The 22955-nt window shown below is 42.6% G+C and overlaps 1 protein-coding gene and 1 long non-coding RNA gene across 8 annotated transcripts in view; both read right to left on the reverse strand.

Moving 5' to 3' along the window:
* Nucleotides 1-22955, reverse strand: part of LOC115161333 (tensin-1) — a 289463-nt gene that overhangs the window by 76669 nt on the left and 189839 nt on the right. For all 7 annotated transcript variants that reach the window (XM_029712238.1, XM_029712239.1, XM_029712237.1 and 4 more), the window contains 2 exons: nt 13683-13724; nt 4176-4225 (listed from right to left, as the gene is read on the reverse strand). In XM_029712238.1, the coding sequence (XP_029568098.1) occupies nt 4176-4225; nt 13683-13724 (92 nt within the window). The remainder of the gene's footprint in view (nt 1-4175; nt 4226-13682; nt 13725-22955) is intronic.
* On the reverse strand, nt 5210-5509 carry LOC115161338 (uncharacterized). Its single transcript, XR_003869242.1, has 2 exons — nt 5379-5509; nt 5210-5345 (listed from the first exon to the last, which is right to left on the reverse strand). It is a non-coding gene; the product is annotated as an uncharacterized LOC115161338 (long non-coding RNA).

A 22955-nucleotide genomic window follows, 5' to 3' on the forward strand; every position in this document is an offset into this window, starting at 1 on the left:
TTAGTCACAAGGTCTAGACAAAGCGATATATGCCAAATGTTCTCTACTAAACACAAATACAAAGTGCTTCCTTCATTTCTTTCTCTCCTTCTCTTAGTATAGGCCTCATCCAGTCTGTTCTCTTAGTATAGGCCTCATCCAGTCTCCTTCTCTTAGTATAGGCCTCATCCAGTCTGTTCTCTTAGTATAGGCCTCATCCAGTCTGTTCTCTTAGTATAGGCCTCATCCACTCTGTTCTCTTAGTATATGCCTCATCCAGTCTCCTTCTCTTAGTATAGGCCTCATCCAGTCTCCTTCTCTTAGTATAGGCCTCATCCAGTCTGTTCTCTTAGTATAGGCCTCATCCAGTCTCATTCTCTTAGTATAGGCCTCATCCAGTCTGTTCTCTTAGTATAGGCCTCATCCAGTCTGTTCTCTTAGTATATGCCTCATCCAGTCTCCTTCTCTTAGTATAGGCCTCATCCAGTCTCCTTCTCTTAGTATATGCCTCATCCACTCTTACCATCTTTCAGTCCTTCTCTCCCTCTCTCTTTACCTCTCTCCTCACTACTCTTGTAGAGGGTATACTGATAGAACAGAGGTTTGGTTCTCCAGATTCAGAGGGGTTGGGTTTAACACGGTAGACACATTTTAGTTGAATGCATTCAGTTGTACAACTGACTAGGTATCCCCCTTTCCCTTTCCCTCCAGACACCAGCATGCACTGGGCACCAATCTGCTTCTCATCAGCGCTGCCACGGAGTCACGGGCCAGAACTACAGCCTTCTTTCACTTTATCAGCCCAGCACATATCTCTCCATGCTCAATTACAAAGCTGCATCACCTTCACGCATTTAAACAAACACTGCCGGTGAAACATATCCCTTCTATCACTGATAACCAATGCACGATACAAGTCCCATTTAGCATGTGATGAGGAGAATATATGTGAATATGTGATAATGATCCATTACGGTGTGTGTGTTTCTTTGAGGGTAATGTGTAGGGTATGTGACGAGCCAGATGGAGCACATGATTGGTTTGAACTGTATCCTTGGTTTTGTGGGGGAAAGACCTCAACACTTTATACAGCTGTGTCAATATTCAAAACCTCACTGCTGTTGTATATTTGTCTTGTAGTATAATACCTCATCGCTACACCAACACATCTCTACACTACCTCATCGCTACACCACCTTATCGCTACACGGCCTCATATCTACACCATCTCATCTCTACACTACGCCACCTCATCTCTACACTACACCACCTCATCTCTACACTACGCAGCCTCATCTCTACATTACCTCATCTCTACACTACACCACCTCTTCTCTACACTACGCCACCTCATCTCTACACTACACCACCTCATCTCTACACTACACTACCTCATCTCTACACTACACTACACCATCTCATCTCTACACTACACCACCTCATCTCTACACTACACCACCTCATCTCTACACTACCTCATCTCTATGCCACCTCTTCTCTACACTACCTCATCACTACACTACGCCACCTCATCTCTACACTACACCACCTCATCTCTACACTACACCACCTCATCTCTACACTACACCACCTCTTCTCTACACTACGCAGCCTCATCTCTACATTACCTCATCTCTACACTACACCACCTCATCACTACACCACGCCACCTCTCCTCTACACTATGCCACCTCATCTCTACAATACCTCTTCTATACACCACCTCTTCTCTACACTACACCACCTCATCTCTACACTACACCACCTCATCTCTACACTACGCCACCTCATCTCTACACTACACCACCTCATCTCTACACTACGCCACCTCATCTCTACACTACACCACCTCATCTCTACACTACGCCACCTCATCTCTACACCACCTCTTCTCTACACTATGCCACCTCATCTCTACCTCATCTCTACACCACCTCATCCCTACACTACCTCATCCCTACACTACCTCATCCCTACACTACCTCATCTCTACACCACCTCATCTCTACACCACCTCTTCTCTACGCCAACTCTTCTCTACGCCACCTCATCCCTACACCACCTCATCCCTACACTACCTCATCTCTACACCCCCTCTACACTACACCATCTCTTCTCTACACCACCTCTTCTCTACACCACCTCATCTCTACACTACGCCACCTCATCTCTACACTACGCCACCTCTTCTCTACGCTACCTCATCTCTACACCACCTCATCTCTACACCACCTCATCTCTACACTACCTAGTGGTTAGAGCGTTGGGCCAGTAACTGAAAGGTTGCTAGAACGAATCCATGAGCTGACAAGGTAAAAATCTGTTGTTCTGCCCCTGAACAAGGCAGTTAACCCACTGTTCCTAGTAAATTGTAAATATGAATTTGTTCTTAACTGACTTGCCTAGTTAAATAAAGTTTAAATAAATCTATACACAAGTAAAGCACAAACTGACAGCTTATGTAATGCCAGGAAGAATATGACACAGAAAAGAGTAGCCTATCTGGATGTTTGAATGGCTATTTCAGGTTTAACCACAGGGTTTTCGTTTTAGCTAGAGGTTGTTCCCTTGACACAAATTGACAATTTCAACTGCTGCTTGCCGCTTGCCTCTCACAATGGGAATGCATCATACTTGGAGCTGTGTAAAAAAAATCTTTAAAAAGCTAACAAACGGTCTCAGATTTCTCCCAAAAGTGCCCAGCAGTGCTATATTACATTACTGCTTCCCCCTATGAAGTTAATGGGTTTTTTTTGGCATGAAAAAAGAGTAACGTACTCAAAATTAAATAAATAAGCTCTGCACATCTATAGCTGTACCAATAGGGTCTAATAAAGTAGACACAAGCGTCCTTGGTGGGGTTAATGTGAACAACTTATAGGTCCTGTCAGTAAAACATGGACCAAGGCCTGCTATCCCATTGTGCGTAGGAGTGATTGAAGGAGGAGGATGGAGTGAGCCATAAAATGAACTGCATGGAGAAATCCATAGGGAGTGAGTCTACTTTCATCTTTTCATTGCTACCCCTTTTCAGGGTTCTTCATATTGGTGAAAGACGGGAATTGAAACCATTTTAAAGTCCCTGTGTGAGGACTTTTGTTTCCCTGTTGGTGTTGGCTAGGAAGGGGGTGAGGAAAGAGGAGGAGATGAGATGAGAGATGAGGAGAGGAGAGAACACATTAGAACAGAACCCAACAGAACCGAACACAACAGAACACAAACGAACATAACATAACAGAACATCACAGAACACAACAGAACACAAACGAACATAACATAACAGAACATAACACAACAGAACATAACACAACAGAACACAACAGAACACAGCAGAACACAACATAACAGAACACAACACAATACAACAGAACACAATATAATAGAACATAACATAACACACACACACAGACACACACAGAGTCACATACAGACACACACAGAGCCACATATAGACACACACAGAACAGAACACAACAGAACACAACACAACAGAACACAACACAACATAACGTAACAGAACACAACACAACACAACGTAACAGAACATAACAGAACACAACACAACAGAACAGAACATAACATAACAGAAAACAACACAACACAACACAACAGAACACAACACAACACAACAAAACATAACATAACATAACAGAACACAACACAACAGAACATAACAGAACACAACAGAACATAACAGAACAGAACACAACACAACATAATGTAACAGAACATAACGGAAAACAATAGAACACAACAGAACAGAACACAACACAACACAACAGAACATAACGGAAAACAATAGAACACAACAGAACAGAACACAACACAACACAACAGAACATAACAGAAAACAACAGAACACAACAGAACACAACACAACACAACAGAACACAATAGAAAACAACAGAACACAACACAACACAACAGAACAGAACCCAACATAACAGAACCCAACACAACAGAACACAACACAACAGAACACAACACAACACAACACAACAGAACAGAACATAACAGAACACAACACAACAGAACACAACAGAACACAACACAACAGAACACAACACAACAGAACACAACACAACACAACAGAACACAACACAACACACAACAGAAGATGAAGTGTTGATGAAGACTTGATGAATCAGTGAGGATGTAAACACCCTGCTGTATACATTGCTATAAAAAGAGCTTACCTTGATGGTCTGCGTGGAGACTCCATACTCTTGGAGGACTTTGTGGAGCCCTGAAACATAAGCAGACAAGACATGAGTCATTATAGCAAACATTCTCAATAGCGAGACTGCGTAGGTAGATGTCAAACCCCCACATGCTGTTATGCTGGTTTGACAGTGAGAAAGCCAAAGCACCCCAAATGCCCTTTAACTCATAAATCACCAAACGCTTTTCTTTCTCACACATTGTATTGGTGTGAGCGTATGTTTTTGGGGCAGACCCATGGGCGGTTATCATAATAAGCACACAGAACACACATTCAGTATCCACCCATAAACACTACTTACACACATTCAGTATCCACCATCAACACTACCTACACACATTCAGTATCCACTCATAAACACTACCAACACACATTCAGTATCCACCATCAACAGTACCTACACACATTCAGTATCTACCCATAAACACTACCAACACACATTCAGGATCCACCATCAACACTGCCTACACACATTCAGTATCTACCATCAACACTACCAACACATTCAGAATCCACCATAAACACTACCTACACACATTCAGTATCCACCATCAACACTACCTACACACATTCAGCATCCACCATCAACACTACCTACACACATTCAGTATCCACCCATCATGTCACCTTTAATGGGGGGGGGGGGTACTGTCACGTCCTGGCCAGTATAAGGGTTAATTAGTATTGTAGTTTGGTCAGGACGTGGCAGAGGGTATTTGTTTTATGTGGTTCAGGGTGGTGTGTTTGTTAAAAGGGTGTTTGATTTAAGTATTTCGGGGTTTTGGGCACTGTTTGGTTTGCATGTATTCTATGGTTAGTCTAGTGTGTGTGTTTCTATGTTGACTTAATTGGGGTTGGACTTCCAATTGAAGGCAGCTGTTTGGTGTTGCCTTTGATTGGAAGTCCTATATTAGTTGGGTGTGTTTGTCTTGTATTTTGTGGGAGATTGTTCTGTGTTTAGCCTTGTGCCTTACCAGACTGTTTTTGTTGATCGTTCGTTCTTTGTTATTTTGGTGTTCATTTTGTATTTATTAAAAAGCAAGATGAGCATACACATACCTGCTGCGTTTTGGTCCTCCATTACCGACAACCGTGACACATCAACACTAAATACACACATTCAGGATCCACCCATCAACACTGCCTACACACATTCAGTATCCACCATAAACACTACCTGCACACATTCAGTATCCACCCATCAACACTACCTACACATATTCAGTATCCACCATCAACAGTACCTACACACATTCAGTATCCACCCTCAACATTACCTACACACATTCAGTATCCACCATCAACACTGCCTACACACATTCAGGATCCACCCAGAACAATCCTTTGGTACGAGTTCTTCGGAGTGTACAGTGGGTAACATATTGTAGCTTACAATTTTAATTATGTCTCTTTGGCTGCCCTTCCATCGACTCCCATACAGGTCAGAGGTCAACGTGGCCTATACACTTCTCTGAGGGGATGTCACATGAGCGCAGGAGGGGAGATCTGTTGTTATCCATCATCATCATCATCATCATCCAATAGTTCAGTCTGGCTAACCACACCAGTTCTTAGATCTCTGTCTTTCTCTATACCTCTACCCGTCTTCTCTCTGTCTCTCACCCTGTCTCTTGCTCTGTCTCTCTCGCTGTCTCTTTCTCTGTGTCTGTCTGTCTCTCTCTCTGTCTCTCTCTTTCTCCCTTTGTCTCTCTGTCTCTGTCTCTCTCTCTCTTTCTCCCTCTCTCTCTCTCTCTGTCTCTCGCTCTGTCTCTTGCTCTGTCTCTTGCTCTGTCTCTTGCTCTGTCTCTCTCTCTCTGTGTCTATCTCTCGCTCTCTCTCTGTGTTTGTCTCTCTCTGTGTGTGTTTGTCTCTCTCTCTGTGTATGTCTCTCTCTCTGTGTATGTCTCTGTCTCTCTGTCTCTCTCTCTCTCTATCTCTCTGTGCCTGTCTCTCTCTGTGCCTGTCTCTCTATCTCTGTGTCTGTCTGTATGTATGTCTGTCTGTCTGTCTGTCTGTCTGTCTGTCTGTCTGTCTGTCTGTCTGTCTGTCTGTCTGTCTGTCTGTCTCTCTCTCTCTCTCTCTGTGTGTCTGTGTCTCTCTCTGTCTCTCTCGCTCTGTCTGTCTCTCTCTGTCTCTCTCGCTCTGTCTCTCTCTCTCTGTGCCTGTCTCTCTATCTCTGTGTGTGCCTGTCTGTCTGTCTGTCTGTCTGTCTCTCTCTCTCTCTCTCTGTGTGTCTGTGTCTCTCTCTGTCTCTCTCTCTGTGCCTCTGTCTCTGTGTCTGTCTGTCTCTGTCTTTCTCTCTCTGTCTCTGTGTCTTTCTCTGTCTGTCTGTCTGTCTCTCTCTCTCTCTCTCTCTCTCTCTCTCTGTGTGTCTGTGTCTCTCCCTGTCTCTCTCTCTGTGCCTCTGTCTCTCTCTCTGTGCCTCTGTCTCTGTCTCTGTCTCTCTCTGTGTCTGTCTGTGTCTGTCTCTGTCTGTCTCTGTGTCTTTCTCTCTCTGTGTCTGTCTCTGTCTGTCTCTGTCTTTCTCTCTCAGTCTCTGTGTCTTTCTCTCTCTGTCTCTGTGTCTTTCTCTGTCTGTCTCTCTCTCTCTCTCTCTCTCTCTCTGTGTCTGTCTCTCCCTGTCTCTCTCTCTGTGCCTCTGTCTCTCTCTCTGTGCCTCTGTCTCTCTCTGTCTCTGTCTGTCTCTGTCTGTCTCTGTGTCTTTCTCTCTCTGTCTCTGTGTCTTTCTCTCTCTGTCTCTGTGTCTTTCTCTCTCTGTCTCTGTGTCTTTCTCTCTCTGTCTCGGTGTCTTTCTCTCTCTGTCTCGGTGTCTTTCTCTCTCTGTCTCGGTGTCTTTCTCTCTCTGTCTCGGTGTCTTTCTCTCTCTGTCTCTGAATTCAATTAAATTTGCGGGTACCCTATTCTCATCAGAGAGGTCACTGAAACCTTGAATAAGGGTTTCAAATTTGTGGAAATGACACTCTCTAATTGTTTTATATTTTTTTAAATGTTGTCAAGAAATTCAGCTCTGTCTTGGGTTTTGCTGTGGTGCAGTGGTTGCACAGCCTTTCCTCTACAGGGAGCCATGTTTTCCTGTGTCTACCCTTCTCAATGGCAAGGCTGTGCTCACTGAGCCTGTACTCTGTCAAGGTTTTTCTAAGGTTTTGATCAGTAACCATGGTTAAATAGTTTACCATGGTGTACTGTAGATTTAGGGCCAGATAGCACTACATTTTGCTTTGTGCTTGTGTTTCCCAATAAGTAATGTAGTTTTGTTTTGTGTTTTGATTGTGTTGTAATTTGGTTTATTCTGATTGAATGGATGTTCTGGTCTCTCTCTCGCTCTCGATCTGTCTCTCTCTGTGTCTTTCTCTCTCTCTCTCTCTCTCTCTGTGTCTCTCGCTCTCTGTGTCTTTCTCTTTCTCTGTGTCTGTCTCTCTCTGGGTCTCTTTGGGTCTCTTTGTGTCTCTCTATCTCGCTCTCTCTCATTAGGACGCTGCAAAACCAATTTTGTTTGACAACTCCTATCTCTTTTTCCCAAGAGACTTTAACTTTTACAAGTCCCCCTGTGTACACATGGCTGGGCCGATTGTGGCATCACAAAGTGTACCCTCAACATCTTTCTCGCTCTCACTCTCAGTATGTTGAGAGAGAGAGAGTGTCACTGGAGAAAAGGACATGATTGAAAGGCCCTACAATTACTTCCAGTTCAACTAAAATAGTAAGTTTGAGCCTATCAATATGTCTGCAGCACCTTGGTTACTTTGTGTTCCTGCTGAGTGGGATTGGATAGAGAGAGCTATGGCGAGAGAGAGAATGAGAGAGATGGCTAGGGAGAGAGAGAGAGATGGTGAGGGAGAGTGAGATGGAGAGAGAGAGAGAGAGAGAGAGATTGAGGGGAAAAAGACAGATAGAGGGAGGGAGAGGGAGTCAGACATCAGTGACCCCATGCCATATCATGGTAGGACAGATGTCAAAACAAAACAAACAGTAATTGCCTACATCTTGATGACTAATAACTAATAGAGACATTACACTGTAAGAATAGGAAGTTGAATTGTGAAAAAGTGTTAATTAGTCCAAAACATTGCCTGCTGCCTGGGAAGCTAACTGTACAGCCTATACTTTATGACCAATGGCGTTGTGATCACTAATAAAAGAGGCAAGTTGATATGATTTGAGTGGTATTTCTCTCCTAAATAAAATATGATTGACTATAATTATGTATTCCCCATAACATAGAACAAAACACTCTAGACCAAACGTGGACATTGAGCAATAAAAAAAGGAGGCGGGGGGTAACGAGTGGGGGGTCTCCGTGGAACCCTGATCAAAACCATCTGGGAGCCTGGCTTTACAAGCAGGCCTTACAAATGAACCATCAGAGAGAACGAAGGAGGGAGAGAGAGAGAGAGGGGAGGGGCTGGTAGGTCTGAAAAGAAAAAGTTGCACAACAAAAGACCTTGAACAGGACATGAGGAAAAAGAGGAAACTCAGACAAAACACGAAGAAGAGACACAAGAGAAGAGAACAGGAATTGACGGCCATTCCTGTAGCCTACCTCGCTCCCTTTTCCAGGTACCCCTCCCCTCCCCCTCCTCCCTCCCTCCCTCCTTCCCTTCTTTCCTACCTTCCTAAACAGGTAGCCCGTACTCCATCGCCAGGCCCCATGGAGGGAGGACAGACGTCTTCGCAGGGACCGTCCCCGGTTCATCTCTGGAGAGGAGTGAAAGGCTCTCTCTCTCCTTTTCTTGCTGTCTTGTTCCACCCTCCTTTACAAAACTCTAATTTTCTCACTGTCCTGTTCCACCCTCCTTTACAAAACTCTAATTTTCTCACTGTCCTGTTCCACCCTCCTCCACAAAACTCCTTTTCTCGCTGTCCTGTTCCCACCCTCCTTCACAAAACTCTCCTTTTCTCTTCCAGTGGAGGAAGAAGACAAAATGCCTAGCCTCCAACTCCATCAGACTCCACAGAGTGCTTGCTCTCTTTCACTCCGAGTTCCCTCCCTCCCTCCCTCCCTCACACACATCTTCTCTACTCTCTTTCTCTCTCCAAACCTCTCTTCCCTCCTTCCATCTGTATCTCGTCATCTTTCCCCTCTCGGTCTCTACCTCTCCTCTCCTCTCGTAACGGTCCCATGTTCTTTCATTCCCTGGGCTTAGACCCCGGTCAGCCGACTCGCCGCCTTCATCCACTCTCTTCCTGCTCTTCATGAATCCCTTTGTGGACGTGTGTGTGTGTGTGTGTGTGTGTGTGTGTGTGTGTGTGTGTGTGTGTGTGTGTGTGTGTGTGTGTGTGTGTGTGTTTGTAAATCATGAACGGTTCTCTTACTTGTGTGGCACGACAAAAGTATAGTTCATGATGAGGCTACTTGAGGGTAAACTAACTACAGTCCAGACTGTCACAGTCCCAACTGAATGAGGTCAGAAACAACAGCAACAACTTTGGCTTGCCATGGAATTCACAGATGACCCTACCCTGGCCTAATCTCCCATGATGTGATACTTCAATTACTGTTCAGCATTTGTCATTGAGCTTATGGTCTAGTCAAGGTAGAGGATAAACATATGTGGAAACCGAAAAACAAACACTAATGGAGAACAGAGAAGTGGGTCTTGTTCATGTAGTCATATGATAAGGGGCTGTGTCGCTGAGAGACTGAGGGGCCCAGTAACAGTAGTGGGGCTGAAAGACTTCAGTGTAACCACAGAGCTAATGCCAATGACCGGCCCTAGGCGCGACACGCCCCATGATGCTTGGTTCTTGGCAGCCACTTCCTTGTTCATCTGTACAGACTTCAGTTATGCCCTCAGCTGTCAAAGCACACACACACAAACGCAGGTACAGAGACGCACACATACACACAAATTCCCCCCAACCACCCCCACCACCCCACACTACACCAAACATTCCCTCAACCACCCCACACTCTACCAAACATCCCTCCAACCAACCCACACTCCAACACCCCACACTCTACCAAACATCCCTCCAACCACCGCACACTCCAACACCCCACACTCTACCAAATATTCCCCCAACCACCCCCACCCCACCACCCCACACTCCACCAAACATCCCCCCAACCACCCCCACCCCACACTACACCAAACATCCCTCCAACCAACCCACACTCCAACACCCCACACTACACCAAACATCCCTCCAACCACCGCACACTCCAACACCCCACACTCTACCAAATATTCCCCCAACCACCCCCACCCCACCACCCCACACTCCACCAAACATCCCCTCAACCACCGCACACTCCACCACCCCACACTCTACCAAACATCCCCCCAACCACCCCCACCCCACCACCCCACACTCTACCAAACATCCCCCCAACCACCCCCACCCCACCACCTCACACTCGAAAAAACTAACGGAGCCCTGAAGATTGACCCCTTCCTCCTCTTCATCCCTACTCCTCTCACCTCCTCCTCATCCCTCCTCAGACAGACAGACAAACATATCCTCAGTCTATTTGTTTGAGGGATGTAAAACAGGATGTCAATAGATCAGGGGGATTTGGCCCACAGTCAGTCTACATTAAATTAAACACGGGATGCCAGCGGTTTAAGCCCCTGACTTCAATGATTGAATCATAGCTATCGGATTACATCTAAGCTGTAGCGTAGTCTGAATGCATATTTCTGGTCCAAATGGGATTCCAAGTTGTAGTCAAACTAGACGAATCTGTCATTTATCATTTTGTTAGTCTGATTCATCCAGTTGTGTGTGTGTGTGTGTGTGTGTGTGTGTGTGTGTGTGTGTGTGTGTGTGTGTGTGTGTGTGTGTGTGTGTGTGTGTGTGTGTGTGTGTGTGGTCTTTGTTTGGCATCAGCTGAAAGGGTTTGAGGGCCAGCTGTCACTTTGTTTGGAATAGGATAAATGTGTTTATACAGTAGACAGAAGAAAAACTCAGTCTTTTACCTGTGGAATTGTGAAATGTAACTACAGCGTGGACTTACACACATAGAAGTACACACTAACAATATACTAGCTATACAGTACACACAATATACTAGCTATACAGTACACACAATATACTAGCTATACAGTACACACAATATACTAGCTATACAGTACACACAATATACTAGCTATACATACAGTACACACAATATACTCGCTATACAGTACACACAATATACTAGCTATACAGTACACACAATATACTAGCTATACATACAGTACACACAATATACTAGCTATACAGTACACACAATATACTAGCTATAAATACAGTACACACAATATACTAGCTATACAGTACACACAATATACTAGCTATACAGTACACACAATATACTAGCTATACATACAGTACACACAATATACTAGCAATACAGTACACACAATATACTAGCTATACAAACAGTACACACAAGGCACTAGCTATACAAATAGTACACACAATACACTAGCTATACACACAGTACACACAATATACTAGCTATACATACAGTACACTTAAGCATTTCCACATTTCTGTATGCAGGCTTCCGAGGGAACATACAGATAAAAAAGCCAGCACACACAGACACACAGACACACACAGACACACACAGAGTCACATACAGACACACACAGAGCCACATATAGACACACACAGAGCCACATATAGACACACACAGAGTCACATATAGACACACACAGAGTCACATACAGACACACACAGAGCCACACAGAGTCACATACAGACACACCCAGAGCCACACAGAGTCAAATACATACACACACAGAGCCACACACACACACACACAAACAGAGCCACACAGACACACACAGAGCCACACACAGACACACAGAGAGCCACACAGACACACACAGAGCCACATACAGACACACACAGACCCACACACAGACACTAACTGAGAAACATACAGACACACACAGAGCCACATACAGACACACACAGAGCCACACACAGAGCAACACACAGACACACACAGAGCCACATACAGACACACACAGACCCACACACAGACACTAACTGAGAAACATACAGACACACACAGAGCCACATACAGACACACACAGACACACACAGAGCCACACACACACACACACACACACACATATATTTGGGTAGTGGTTTATTCCCTCTTTAAATATTGGCTGCGTCTTGGCTTTGGGTGGTGAGTCCCAATCTGTAACGTGATACTTCCTTTCTCAGACTAAATAAGACCCAGTCCAAACCCTACATGGTGTGTAAAAGGCAGTCTATGCTGTATGCTAGGATCGGTAACTCACATGGCTGGCTCTGAACTGGATAGTGGATACACTCCATTAAACAAGCATACAAATTCAAACATAACAACCGAAAAATACAAAATGAACTAGTAGTAGCAACTGATAAAGACCAGATAATGGAAACACGATATAAAACCCTGGTTGTGTATTTCATTACTCCCTGTGTGTGTTTGTGTGTGTGTGTGTGTGTTCTAACTTTACTATCCTTTTCGGGGTTCATAAGTCCTCACAAGGATTGTAAAACAAGGAACATTTGACAAGGGAGGACATTTCACCGGTCCCCAAAACGAAAAATGCTATTTAAGGCTTAGGGGTTAGGTTTAGGGTTTAAGGTTAGGGAAAAAAGGATTTTAAATGGGAATGCATTTTATGGTCCCCACTTGGATAGGTAATCCAACGTGTGTGTGTTTGTGCATGTGTGTTTTTGTGTATGCACACTGCATTCATATGTTCATATGTGTGCATTCATATGTGCGTTAATGTGTATTTGATTCTGTGCTTTTGTGAATGAACACAGTAGATTAGTGTGTATTTACAGTATATTATGCAAATAGCCTTTGTTTCTACCTGAGCAACATGGTTAAGAGCTGGCAGGCTTGGTATCACAATGACAATAACAATTTTATCTTTATTTAACTAGGAAAGTGAGTTAAGAAGAAATTCTTATTTTCAATGACGGCCTAGGAACTGCCTTGTTCAGGGGCAGAACGAAAGATTTGTACCTTGTCAGCTCGGGGATTCGAACTTGCAACTTTACGGTTATTAGTCCAACGCTCTAACCACTACGCTGCCGCCCAATAACATACAATAACACAATGACAATAACACAATGATAATAACATAATGATAATAACACAATGACAATAACATAATGACACTATCACAATGACAATAACACAATGACAATAACACAATGACAATAACACAATGACAATAACACAATGACAATAACATAATGACAATAACACAATGACAATAACATAATGACAATAACACAATGACAATAACATAATGATAATAACACAATGACAACAACATAATGACAATAACACAATGATAATAACACAATGACAATAACACAATAACAATAACATAATGATAGTAACATAATGACAATAACACAATGACAATAACACGATGGGGCAATAGCATCCCCAATCCCTCGTTTAATGGTTTGAGGTGTTTAGCTAGAAACAATAACACACACGCATAGACAATAAGATAGAGCTCAGACTCACCAAGGTCTCTACATGCCTCAGGGGGATGTCGTTACCAGGTGCCTAGAAGGGTGAAGGGAGAGAGAGAGAGAGAGAGAGAGAGAGAGAGAGAGAGAGAGAGAAGAGGGAGATAGGGAGAGAGAGAGAAAGAGAGAAAGAGAAGAAGAGGGCGATAGGGAGAGAGAGAGAAAGAGAGAAGAGGGAGATAGGGAGAAAGAGAGAAAGAGAGAAGAGGGAGATAGGGAGAAAGAGAGAAAGAGAAGAAGAGGGCGATAGGGAGAGGAAGCGAGAGAGAGGGAGAGGAAGAGATAGGAAGTGAGAGCGGGAGACAGAGGGGGAGGAAGAGAGAGGAGGAGAGAGGAAGAGAGAGGGAGGAAGAGGAAGAGAGAGGAAGAGAGAGGGAGGGAGAGGAAGAGAGAGGAAGAGAGAGGAAGAGAGGGAGAGAGAAGAGAAAAGTTTAGACTACTGTAAATACAGTACACAACCTGTAATGTGGAAGCTTGGTTGTGATTATACCTAGGGCTGTGTGGTGACCGTATTACCGCCACACCGGCGGTCACGAGTCATGATGGTAATCAAATTCTATGTGACCGTTTAGTCACAGTAATTAGGCTTCTCCAAGCTCTGATGCTGCTGATGGTCATTAGTAGCCTATCAAACTTGCTAACTGCCTGGTACTCAGCACTCTACTCACTCTAATCACTCTGACATCAATGCAAATGTGTTAGAAAATCTAATCAAACACTTCATGAGAGTCCATGAGCTCATGTTGCGCAACATTTCAATAGGCTATGCAATTGCGGGAGAAAACAGAGTGATGGCCTCTACTAGGCTAGACCTACTATATTTATTTCTCAACTTTCCTAATATTAAGCACATTGCTTATATTTACAACAGGAGTATAGCCTACCTGGCTGGCATGAAAATAAACCACGGGGAAGGCGTCCTCCATTCACTATTTAAGTGAATAGATGACATATTTTTTCCCGCTGACCCTGTTCTGATACAAATTTCACATAAATTATTTTGAATATGTAAGGACAAGATTAAATCAAGAATAGTCTGATGGGTGACAGTATTAGCCTATCACTTGTGAATGATATATTATCACTTGTGAATGAAGCCCAGCATAAGAAACAATGCCTTTTTTTTGCTACTTTTTCAAATCATAGTCGCACACCTCATGTAGCCTAGCCCATAGGCCTATATGTTTTAATAAGATGAATTTAACTTCTTAAAATTAAGCACATTAATCCGCTTTACAAAGGCTGTAGAGCCTAACTGGCATATATAAGCAGCGCGTGAGTTTCAAGTTTGGGGAAGATCATTTTCACCATAAAAATGCACCTTTATAATAAAAGCATTAATTGCATAATTGCATTTGCGGTCACTGTTGATAATGGTGAATTCTGCTAATGGAACATTCAAGCTTGTAGCCTATTACCATGTACATATTGCTGCGCTTACAATGTGAAGAAATAGCCTAATAGCTTATCAACATTTTAAGCTAAACGTTCTGATCAGTTGCGTTAGCAACATTGCATAAAAAAAAATGCTTTTTGATGATAGTGGTTGTATTAATTTTGGATCTATCGCATCCCACAACGGTCCCAGACTATGTTTGGAATATTATTTTTTTGCACAGAACATAATAGGTCGACCTTTGGTACTATGGGGGTAGTAGATTGACACGGGCTAGTGATTTTTCCGTTTGTTAGAACTACTCATCTTGCTGGCTGATTAAAATTAAATGTGGACAGTTCTTCCAATATCTTCAATATGCAACTCGGAATTGGATGCGGACGCACACAGTTGCGTCCTCGATATGTCTGTCTTCACTTGTAGCCTGTGAGAAATACCCGATCACGTGATGAAGCACACAGCACTCAGGGAGAAGCACCACAATGGCCACTGACCGCAAAAGGCATGGATTTTTTGGGGGGTGCATTACTGCCACACAACGGGGATGCCGGTGTGAAATTCGAGGCTTTATCAAGTGCTTGTCAAATTGTGAATGAGAGACTGATGAAGTGTGTACAGCCTGAGCAAGAAACAAAGCAGAGTTCAGCTACTTTTTTCAAATCATCATTAGAGTCTCATCATGCAGCCTTACCATGTATTAAACATCTAAACATATAGCCCAGTGTTGGTAGAATGACTAAAGTTACATTAATAACTCTAAATTAAGCATACAGTATAGGAGTCCCTATTTCTTTGTTAATTGCTCAACACAGAATAACAGCATGTTGCTCAAATTGTTTGGAGAAAATATCCTTTCTATTTTAGTCAGCTTGTTCAATTGTATTCCTCATACTATAAAATAATGCCACGGAATTCTAAGCAAATCTTGTCTGCTAAATGAACTAGTGTAGCCCACAGCCTAGCCACATCAGGACCTAACATAAGGACAAGGAGTATGCTATTCTCTTCTTCTGAAATAGACTACATTTTCTTCATATCATGTTTCTTTAGACCTGTCTAAAATAAATAATGGATTTATTGTGAAGGTGTAGGTTATATTACATGGATTTATTAGACTTTTTAAAATGTAGATGTTCCAACAGTCTGCATCAGTGGCTTGTAGGCTATGTGTGGAAGCCAGGAGATGTTAAATGTGTTAATGTTAATTAACGGTCAATTATCGTGAGACAGACAGTTATTTGCTTGACAATCACCGGTTGATGAAAATTCATGACCGCCACAGCCATAATTACACCACCTATGGACTGCTTGCATTATCACCTTTTCATTCACACTTGAATGGCCAGACGTAATAGTAATGGTCAACAACATCCTTACCGTGAGTCCTGGTACTGGCTACTCACTAAAGTTCATGATGCCGTTGACCTTAACAAGGGCCCCAGGACCAGTGGAAACAAACTAGCCCCATAACATCAAAGACTCACCACCATATTATACAGTAGGTATGGGGTTCTTTTCTGCTTATACATTCTCATTTCGACACCAAACCCCACCAGTGGCCAAAGAGCTCTATTTTCATGTCATCTGACCAAAGCACCGGTTCCAATGTCGTTGAGAAAACACCAGCCGTTAACATTTGTTGGATGACATGAAAACAGAGCTCTTTGGCCACGCACACCAGGACTGTAAAATATGGTGGTGGGGATATTTTACTTCCACTGGTCCTGGGGCCCTTATTAATGTCAACAGCATCATGAACTTTACCCAGTGCCAGGACATTTTAGCCAAAAACCTGGTTGAAACTTAGCCGCAAGTGGATCGTCTGGCAAGACAATACCCCAAGCACACATGAAAGAAATGGTTAATTGGCAACAAAATCTAAATTTTGCAATGGCCATCCATTCTCAGGACATGAAACTCATTGAAAACCTGCAGAAGAGGGCAGTCCATAAGCTCAGACTAAATATTCTGGATGGAGGACGGTCTAAGATCCCTCCCAAAGTGTTCTCCAACTCATAAAACATTTAGACTCAGTGCTGCTATCCTCACAAGGTGTCTTATTGAAAGGTATTGAAAACATGGGTGTCAATCATTTTGACCCCTTCCTTTTTGAGAAAAATAATGACTTGTTAAACAAAATCTCTTCCTCTGAGAAATTGTACTGGTATAAAATAATATAATTTCCCTAATCCTTTTTGAGCATACAATATAGCTCAGTATTTGAGTTATTTATTTTACACAGTCATTACTGCTCATCTTTATCAAGGATGTCAATCATTTCAGATCCCACTGTATATGTGTCCATGGTCTTTGTATCCTATGTGTACCCCACTGTGTGTGTCATAATCGGACCTGGGTAGAAATAGTAGGCAATCTGTTTGCTTTCGATTACTTAGGTGTACTTGATTTAGCTTGCCTGGCACAATGGAACCAATGGCATAGTCCCATAAATGCAAACCCCACCCATCCGGCACACCAGGGAAGTTAAATCAATAGCACCTTAAATACATAAAAATGCCTCAAATACTATTCTGACCCAGGTCTGTCATGTTATATTTCAATAGTGTTTTGTGTGAAAAGGTGCTGTTCATGGCCCTAGAATTCCTACGTGCTTAACTGGGGAAAAGCAGAGATGGGATACGCCTTGAGCGCGTGGGAACATCTATAAACCCTCTGTGGTAAATATTTACACTAAGAGACACATCCCTTCCATTAGCCCAGCCCAGAGAGACCATCTCATCTCCATCCCTACTGCTGAAGCCCTGTCACGCTGCTGCAGTACAACCATATACAGCCATGGGAAGAGAAAAAGAGAGAGACAGACAGAGAGGAGAGAGAGAGAGAAACAGGGAGGTAGAGGAGAGAGGGGAGAGCCATGTCTCAAGGAATACATGATGTCATTGGTCGTGGTGGTTCTGCCTAGCAGGCTGGCTCTGGCCAGCAGTGTGGTTCTGACTAGCAGGCTGGCTCTGACTAGCAGGCTGGCTCTGACCAGCAGTGTGGTTCTGACTAGCAGGCTGGCTCTGATCAGCAGTGTGGTTCTGACTAGCAGGCTGGTTCTGACCAGCAGTGTGGTTCTGACCAGCAGTGTGGTTCTGACTAGCAGGCTGGCTCTGACCAGCAGTGTGGTTCTGACTAGCAGTGTGGCTCTGACCAGCAGTGTGGTTCTGACTAGCAGGCTGGCTCTGACCAGCAGTGTGGTTCCAACTAGCAGGCTGGCTCTGACCAGCAGTGTGGTTCTGACCAGCAGTGTGGTTCTGACTAGCAGGCTGGCTCTGACTAGCAGGCTGGCTCTGACCAGCAGTGTGGTTCTAACCAGCAGTGTGGTTCTGACCAGCAGTGTGGTTCTGACTAGCAGGGTGGTTCTGACCAGCAGTGTGGTTCTGACTAGCAGGCTGGCTCTGACCAGCAGTGTGGTTCTGACTAGCAGGGTGGTTCTGACCAGCAGGCTGGCTCTGACCAGCAGTGTGGTTCTAACCAGCAGTGTGGTTCTGACCAGCAGTGTGGTTCTGACTAGCAGGGTGGTTCTGACCAGCAGGGTGGTTCTGACTAGCAGGCTGGCTCTCACCAGCAGTGTGGTTCTGACTAGCAGGCTGGCTCTGACCAGCAGTGTGGTTCTGACTAGCAGGGTGGTTCTGACTAGCTTCAAATTGTTGGAATGATATGAAAAGCCACTGAGTGGGACGATAGCCTATACACACACTAACACTAGGTAAGAAGACCGGCATTAAATTGTAGGGCATTGTATCAAAGTCACAGCCAGTAGACAAGACATACACTGCCCCGACTATTATGGCAATGATGCTTCAAAACACTAGTACAGCCACAGATACCTACTCAGAGGAGAAGTGTGTGTATGTCAGTCACAGATACCTACTCAAAGGAGAAGTGTGTGTATGTCAGTCACAGATACCTACTCAGAGGAGAAGTGTGTTTGTGTGTCAGTCACAGATACCTACTCAGAGGAGAAGTGTGTGTATGTCAGTCACAGATACCTAATCAGAGGAGAAGTGTGTTTGTGTGTCAGTTACAGATACCTACTCAAAAGAGAAGTGTGTTTGTGTGTCAGTCACAGATACCTAATCAGAGGAGAAGTGTGTGTATGTCAGTCACAGATACCTAATCAGACGATAAGTGTGTTTGTGTGTCAGTCACAGATACCTAATCAGAGGATAAGTGTGTTTGTGTGTGTGCACATTCTAATTTTCCAATACTCTAAAGCACTAATTTTCCATTACTCTAAAGCTCTAGAGTGTCTGTGGGTTTTCGCTCCTCCCGTGTACTTGATTGATGAAATGAGGTCACTGATTAGTAAGGAAATACCCTCGCCTGGTTGTCTAGGTCTTAAATGAACTGGAAAAATCCTGGTTCCTGTGTGGATCAGTTGGTAAGAGTGTTGGGCTAGCAAACACCTTTGGTGTGGGTTCAATTCCCACAGTGATCACATACTGTACTGTAAGTTGCTTGGAGAGAAGTGTGCTAGTGGTATATAGTGACTATATATAAAACATTGTAACCCACATAAGAACAGTTGTGTAAAGTACTTAAGTAAAAATCATTTAAAGTACTACTTAAGTCATTTTTTTGGTATCTTTACTTTACTATTTATGTTTTTTACAACTTCTATTTCACTACATTTCTAAAGAAAATAATGTACATTTTACTCCATACAATTTCCCTGACACCCAAAAGTACTCGTTACAATTTGAATGATTAGCAGGACAGGAAAATGGTTCAATTCACACACTTATCAAGAGAACATCCCTGGTCCTTCCTACTACCTAATCTGGCGGACTAACTAAACACAAATGCTTCGTTTTTAAATTGTCTGAGTGTTGGCGTGTTCCCCTGACTTTTCCATAAATAAATAAAAAAACAAGAAGATTGTGCCGTCTGGTTTCTAATATAAAGAATTTGAAATTATTTGAACTTTTACTTTTGATACTTGAGTATATTTAAAACCAAATGCTTTTAGACTTTTACTCAAGTAGTATTTTACTGGGTGACTTTCACTTTTACTTGAGTCATTTTCTATTAAGGTATCCAAATGTCAAGTATGACAATTGGGTACTTTTTCCACCACTGATTATATCATTTAACCACTAGTTTCCCATCATGCAACACTGTAGAAATCATCACCAATGACTTTTTAATATCTTAACGTGTCTGATATCACAAATGTATGACAATTGGGTACTTTTTCTACCACTGTATAAGTCACATGATCCAAACAACAAAATACACTACTGATCTGAAATAACTAGCAGGGGTGTCACACTATCCCCAGCTTACAATTCTAGGGAGAGAGAGCATTTTTATAATGTTACTCGTAATGTTACTCGTAATGTTCCCCTAATTTTTGAGTGTCCAGTTTTCCGTTAGTTAGAGGGACATTCAATCTATGTTAGCAAAAACCTTCTGAGAATCTTTTTAGCGTGTTACGGTGTTAAAGTTAGGAGAACATTCCTTTAATGTCAAACAGAACTTATCTAGAACGTGGTTGCAATGTTCTCAGAATATAGAGCATTAATGTTCTAGACAAGTTTTATGGGACGTTGCAAGAACATTCGTGCGTCCAGTTTTCTGAGGGTTCTGAGAACATTCCATCAACGTCCCACCAAACATACACAGAACATGGTTGCCATGGATTTCAAGGAAATTGTGGAGAGATGCTCAGCTATATAGAAATAATAAATACTTATAATTTATGAGAGATAGTGGAAATGTGGTCAGAATTTGTGCTCAAGGGGTATTCCTACAGATTCCTATATTTCAATGAGAAACCTATTTTAATTAGATCAGTTAGGGGCGTTGTAACTGTTGCCAACTAATAACATGAACATACATTACCAGTCAAAAGTTTTTACTATTTTCTACATTGTAGAATAATAGTGAAGACATCAAAACTATGAAATAACACATATGGAATCATGTAGTAACCAAAAAAGGGTTAAACATATCTTGAACCCAGGCCACCAGCACCAGTAACAAACAACCTTACTACTGTCCCAATAAGGGATATCACTAGGGCATGTGCTTATTGGGCTAGTATAGTTAGGGCCTGTCCAGAAGTAAACACTAACCCCTCCCTAGGCACTTAGATCTGTAGATTTGAAAGAACTGGATAGGTGTAAGTAATAGGGTGGAGTAAGTATCTTATTGATGGTAGCGATTCAGGAGTAACATTATAACAGTGTAAAATGCCCCACCACTATTAGACCACTATACAGAACACCCTTAAATTACTGAAATAAGTCAATCAAATGAATGATGACGGAAGTCAGATTAACTGATTGCTGACATGGAAATTGGTGGCGTAGCAGGAAGGTCGGACCAAGAGGTTGTGAGTTCAAATCCCAGCTGAGGACATGTTGAATAATACTCACTGTATACATGAACATGCACAATGTAATCCTGTATGTCAATGTGTGTCAAATACGTAAGTTGAAATCACTACATTAAAAGCACTGTGTGTATGAGTATCCATACCCTTGCCAGACAAAAAGCTATGAATGGATCAGTGATTCACCAATCAGGGCCTTGATTGACTCGGCAACAGTAACAAGATGTGGAATTAATTTTTTGGGTTGCCGCAAATGTTCTTGCCACGTTCCCATGTGTATGGTTGGTGGGACGTTGATGGAATATTCTCCTAACCATCAGAAAACTGGATACATGAATATTCGTGCAACGTACCCATGAAACGTGTCTATACCATTAATGTTAAGGGAATGGTCACATGGAAACATAATTCCTTGCACATCATGGGAACATTCCTATGAAAACCTTAGTTAATGACCTAATGAGACTATTTTTTTTTTTTTATAACTTCTATTTTTAAATTTTTTCAGGTGTAAATTTACGGCACAACAATTCATTATGGAGGTAGTGGAAACATCCTTATCAGCATTATTGTTATTATTGTCCGCATCCCTTACCCATTCCCTAAACTACCTTGAGTCAGTATGTGTGATCTCCACAGCAGTGGCGTCTGGGTTGCTGCATGTTCAGCCCCCATACCCTTTCCCAACCACTGCGTACTGACTGTCAGTACTACAGTGCATTCGGAAAGTATTCAGACCCCTTCACTTTTTCCACATTTTGTTATGTTACAGCCTTATTCTAAAATATATATATTTTTAAATGTCCCTCATCATTTTACACACAATACCCCATAATGACACATTTTAGCACTTGTGAAATGTATTTTTAAATAACATATTTACATAAGTATTCAGACCCTTTGCTCTGAGACTCGAAATTGTGCATCCTGTTTCCATTGATCATCCTTGACATGATCCTACAACTTGATTGGAGTCCACCTGTGGTAAATTCAATTGATTGGGCACTTGACAGCTCGCTTGGAGTTTGCCAAAAGGCACCTAAAGACTCCCAGAAAAAGGAAATACTCCAAGAATAGCACGCATTGGGTTCCTTGCCAGGGAGCATTTAAATATATTGTTTAAAAAGTCAAAAACATAATTCCAGAATTTCATGATTCTAGGACAAGCCCAGAAAATAGGTAGGTAGTTTGCAAATAGTTCTCCACATTTTCTACAGACTTCACTGGTTGTTTCTGGTCTTATCGTCACCATGATGTCTGAAGTTAGAAAGTACCTACATATGAAATAAATAAAAATATATGATTTTCCATATATTTGAATGTGTAATGGTATGAGCATTTCTACAGATTGCCTCCCAAGATTCATTTTCAAAATTCTCCCCAAGTACACATACCCACCTGCACTTATGATAGTTTGCAGAGTATTGTTCTGTGTTACGATAGCAATAGATTGGTATAGTTTTGTTATTTGTTTCCTACTAGTTGTCCTTTTCTGGATATTAATGAGATATTTTTCTATGAGAGAGGGC

This window comes from Salmo trutta, chromosome 24, assembly GCF_901001165.1.
Source record: "Salmo trutta chromosome 24, fSalTru1.1, whole genome shotgun sequence".
In the NCBI taxonomy this organism is placed as follows: domain Eukaryota; kingdom Metazoa; phylum Chordata; class Actinopteri; order Salmoniformes; family Salmonidae; genus Salmo; species Salmo trutta.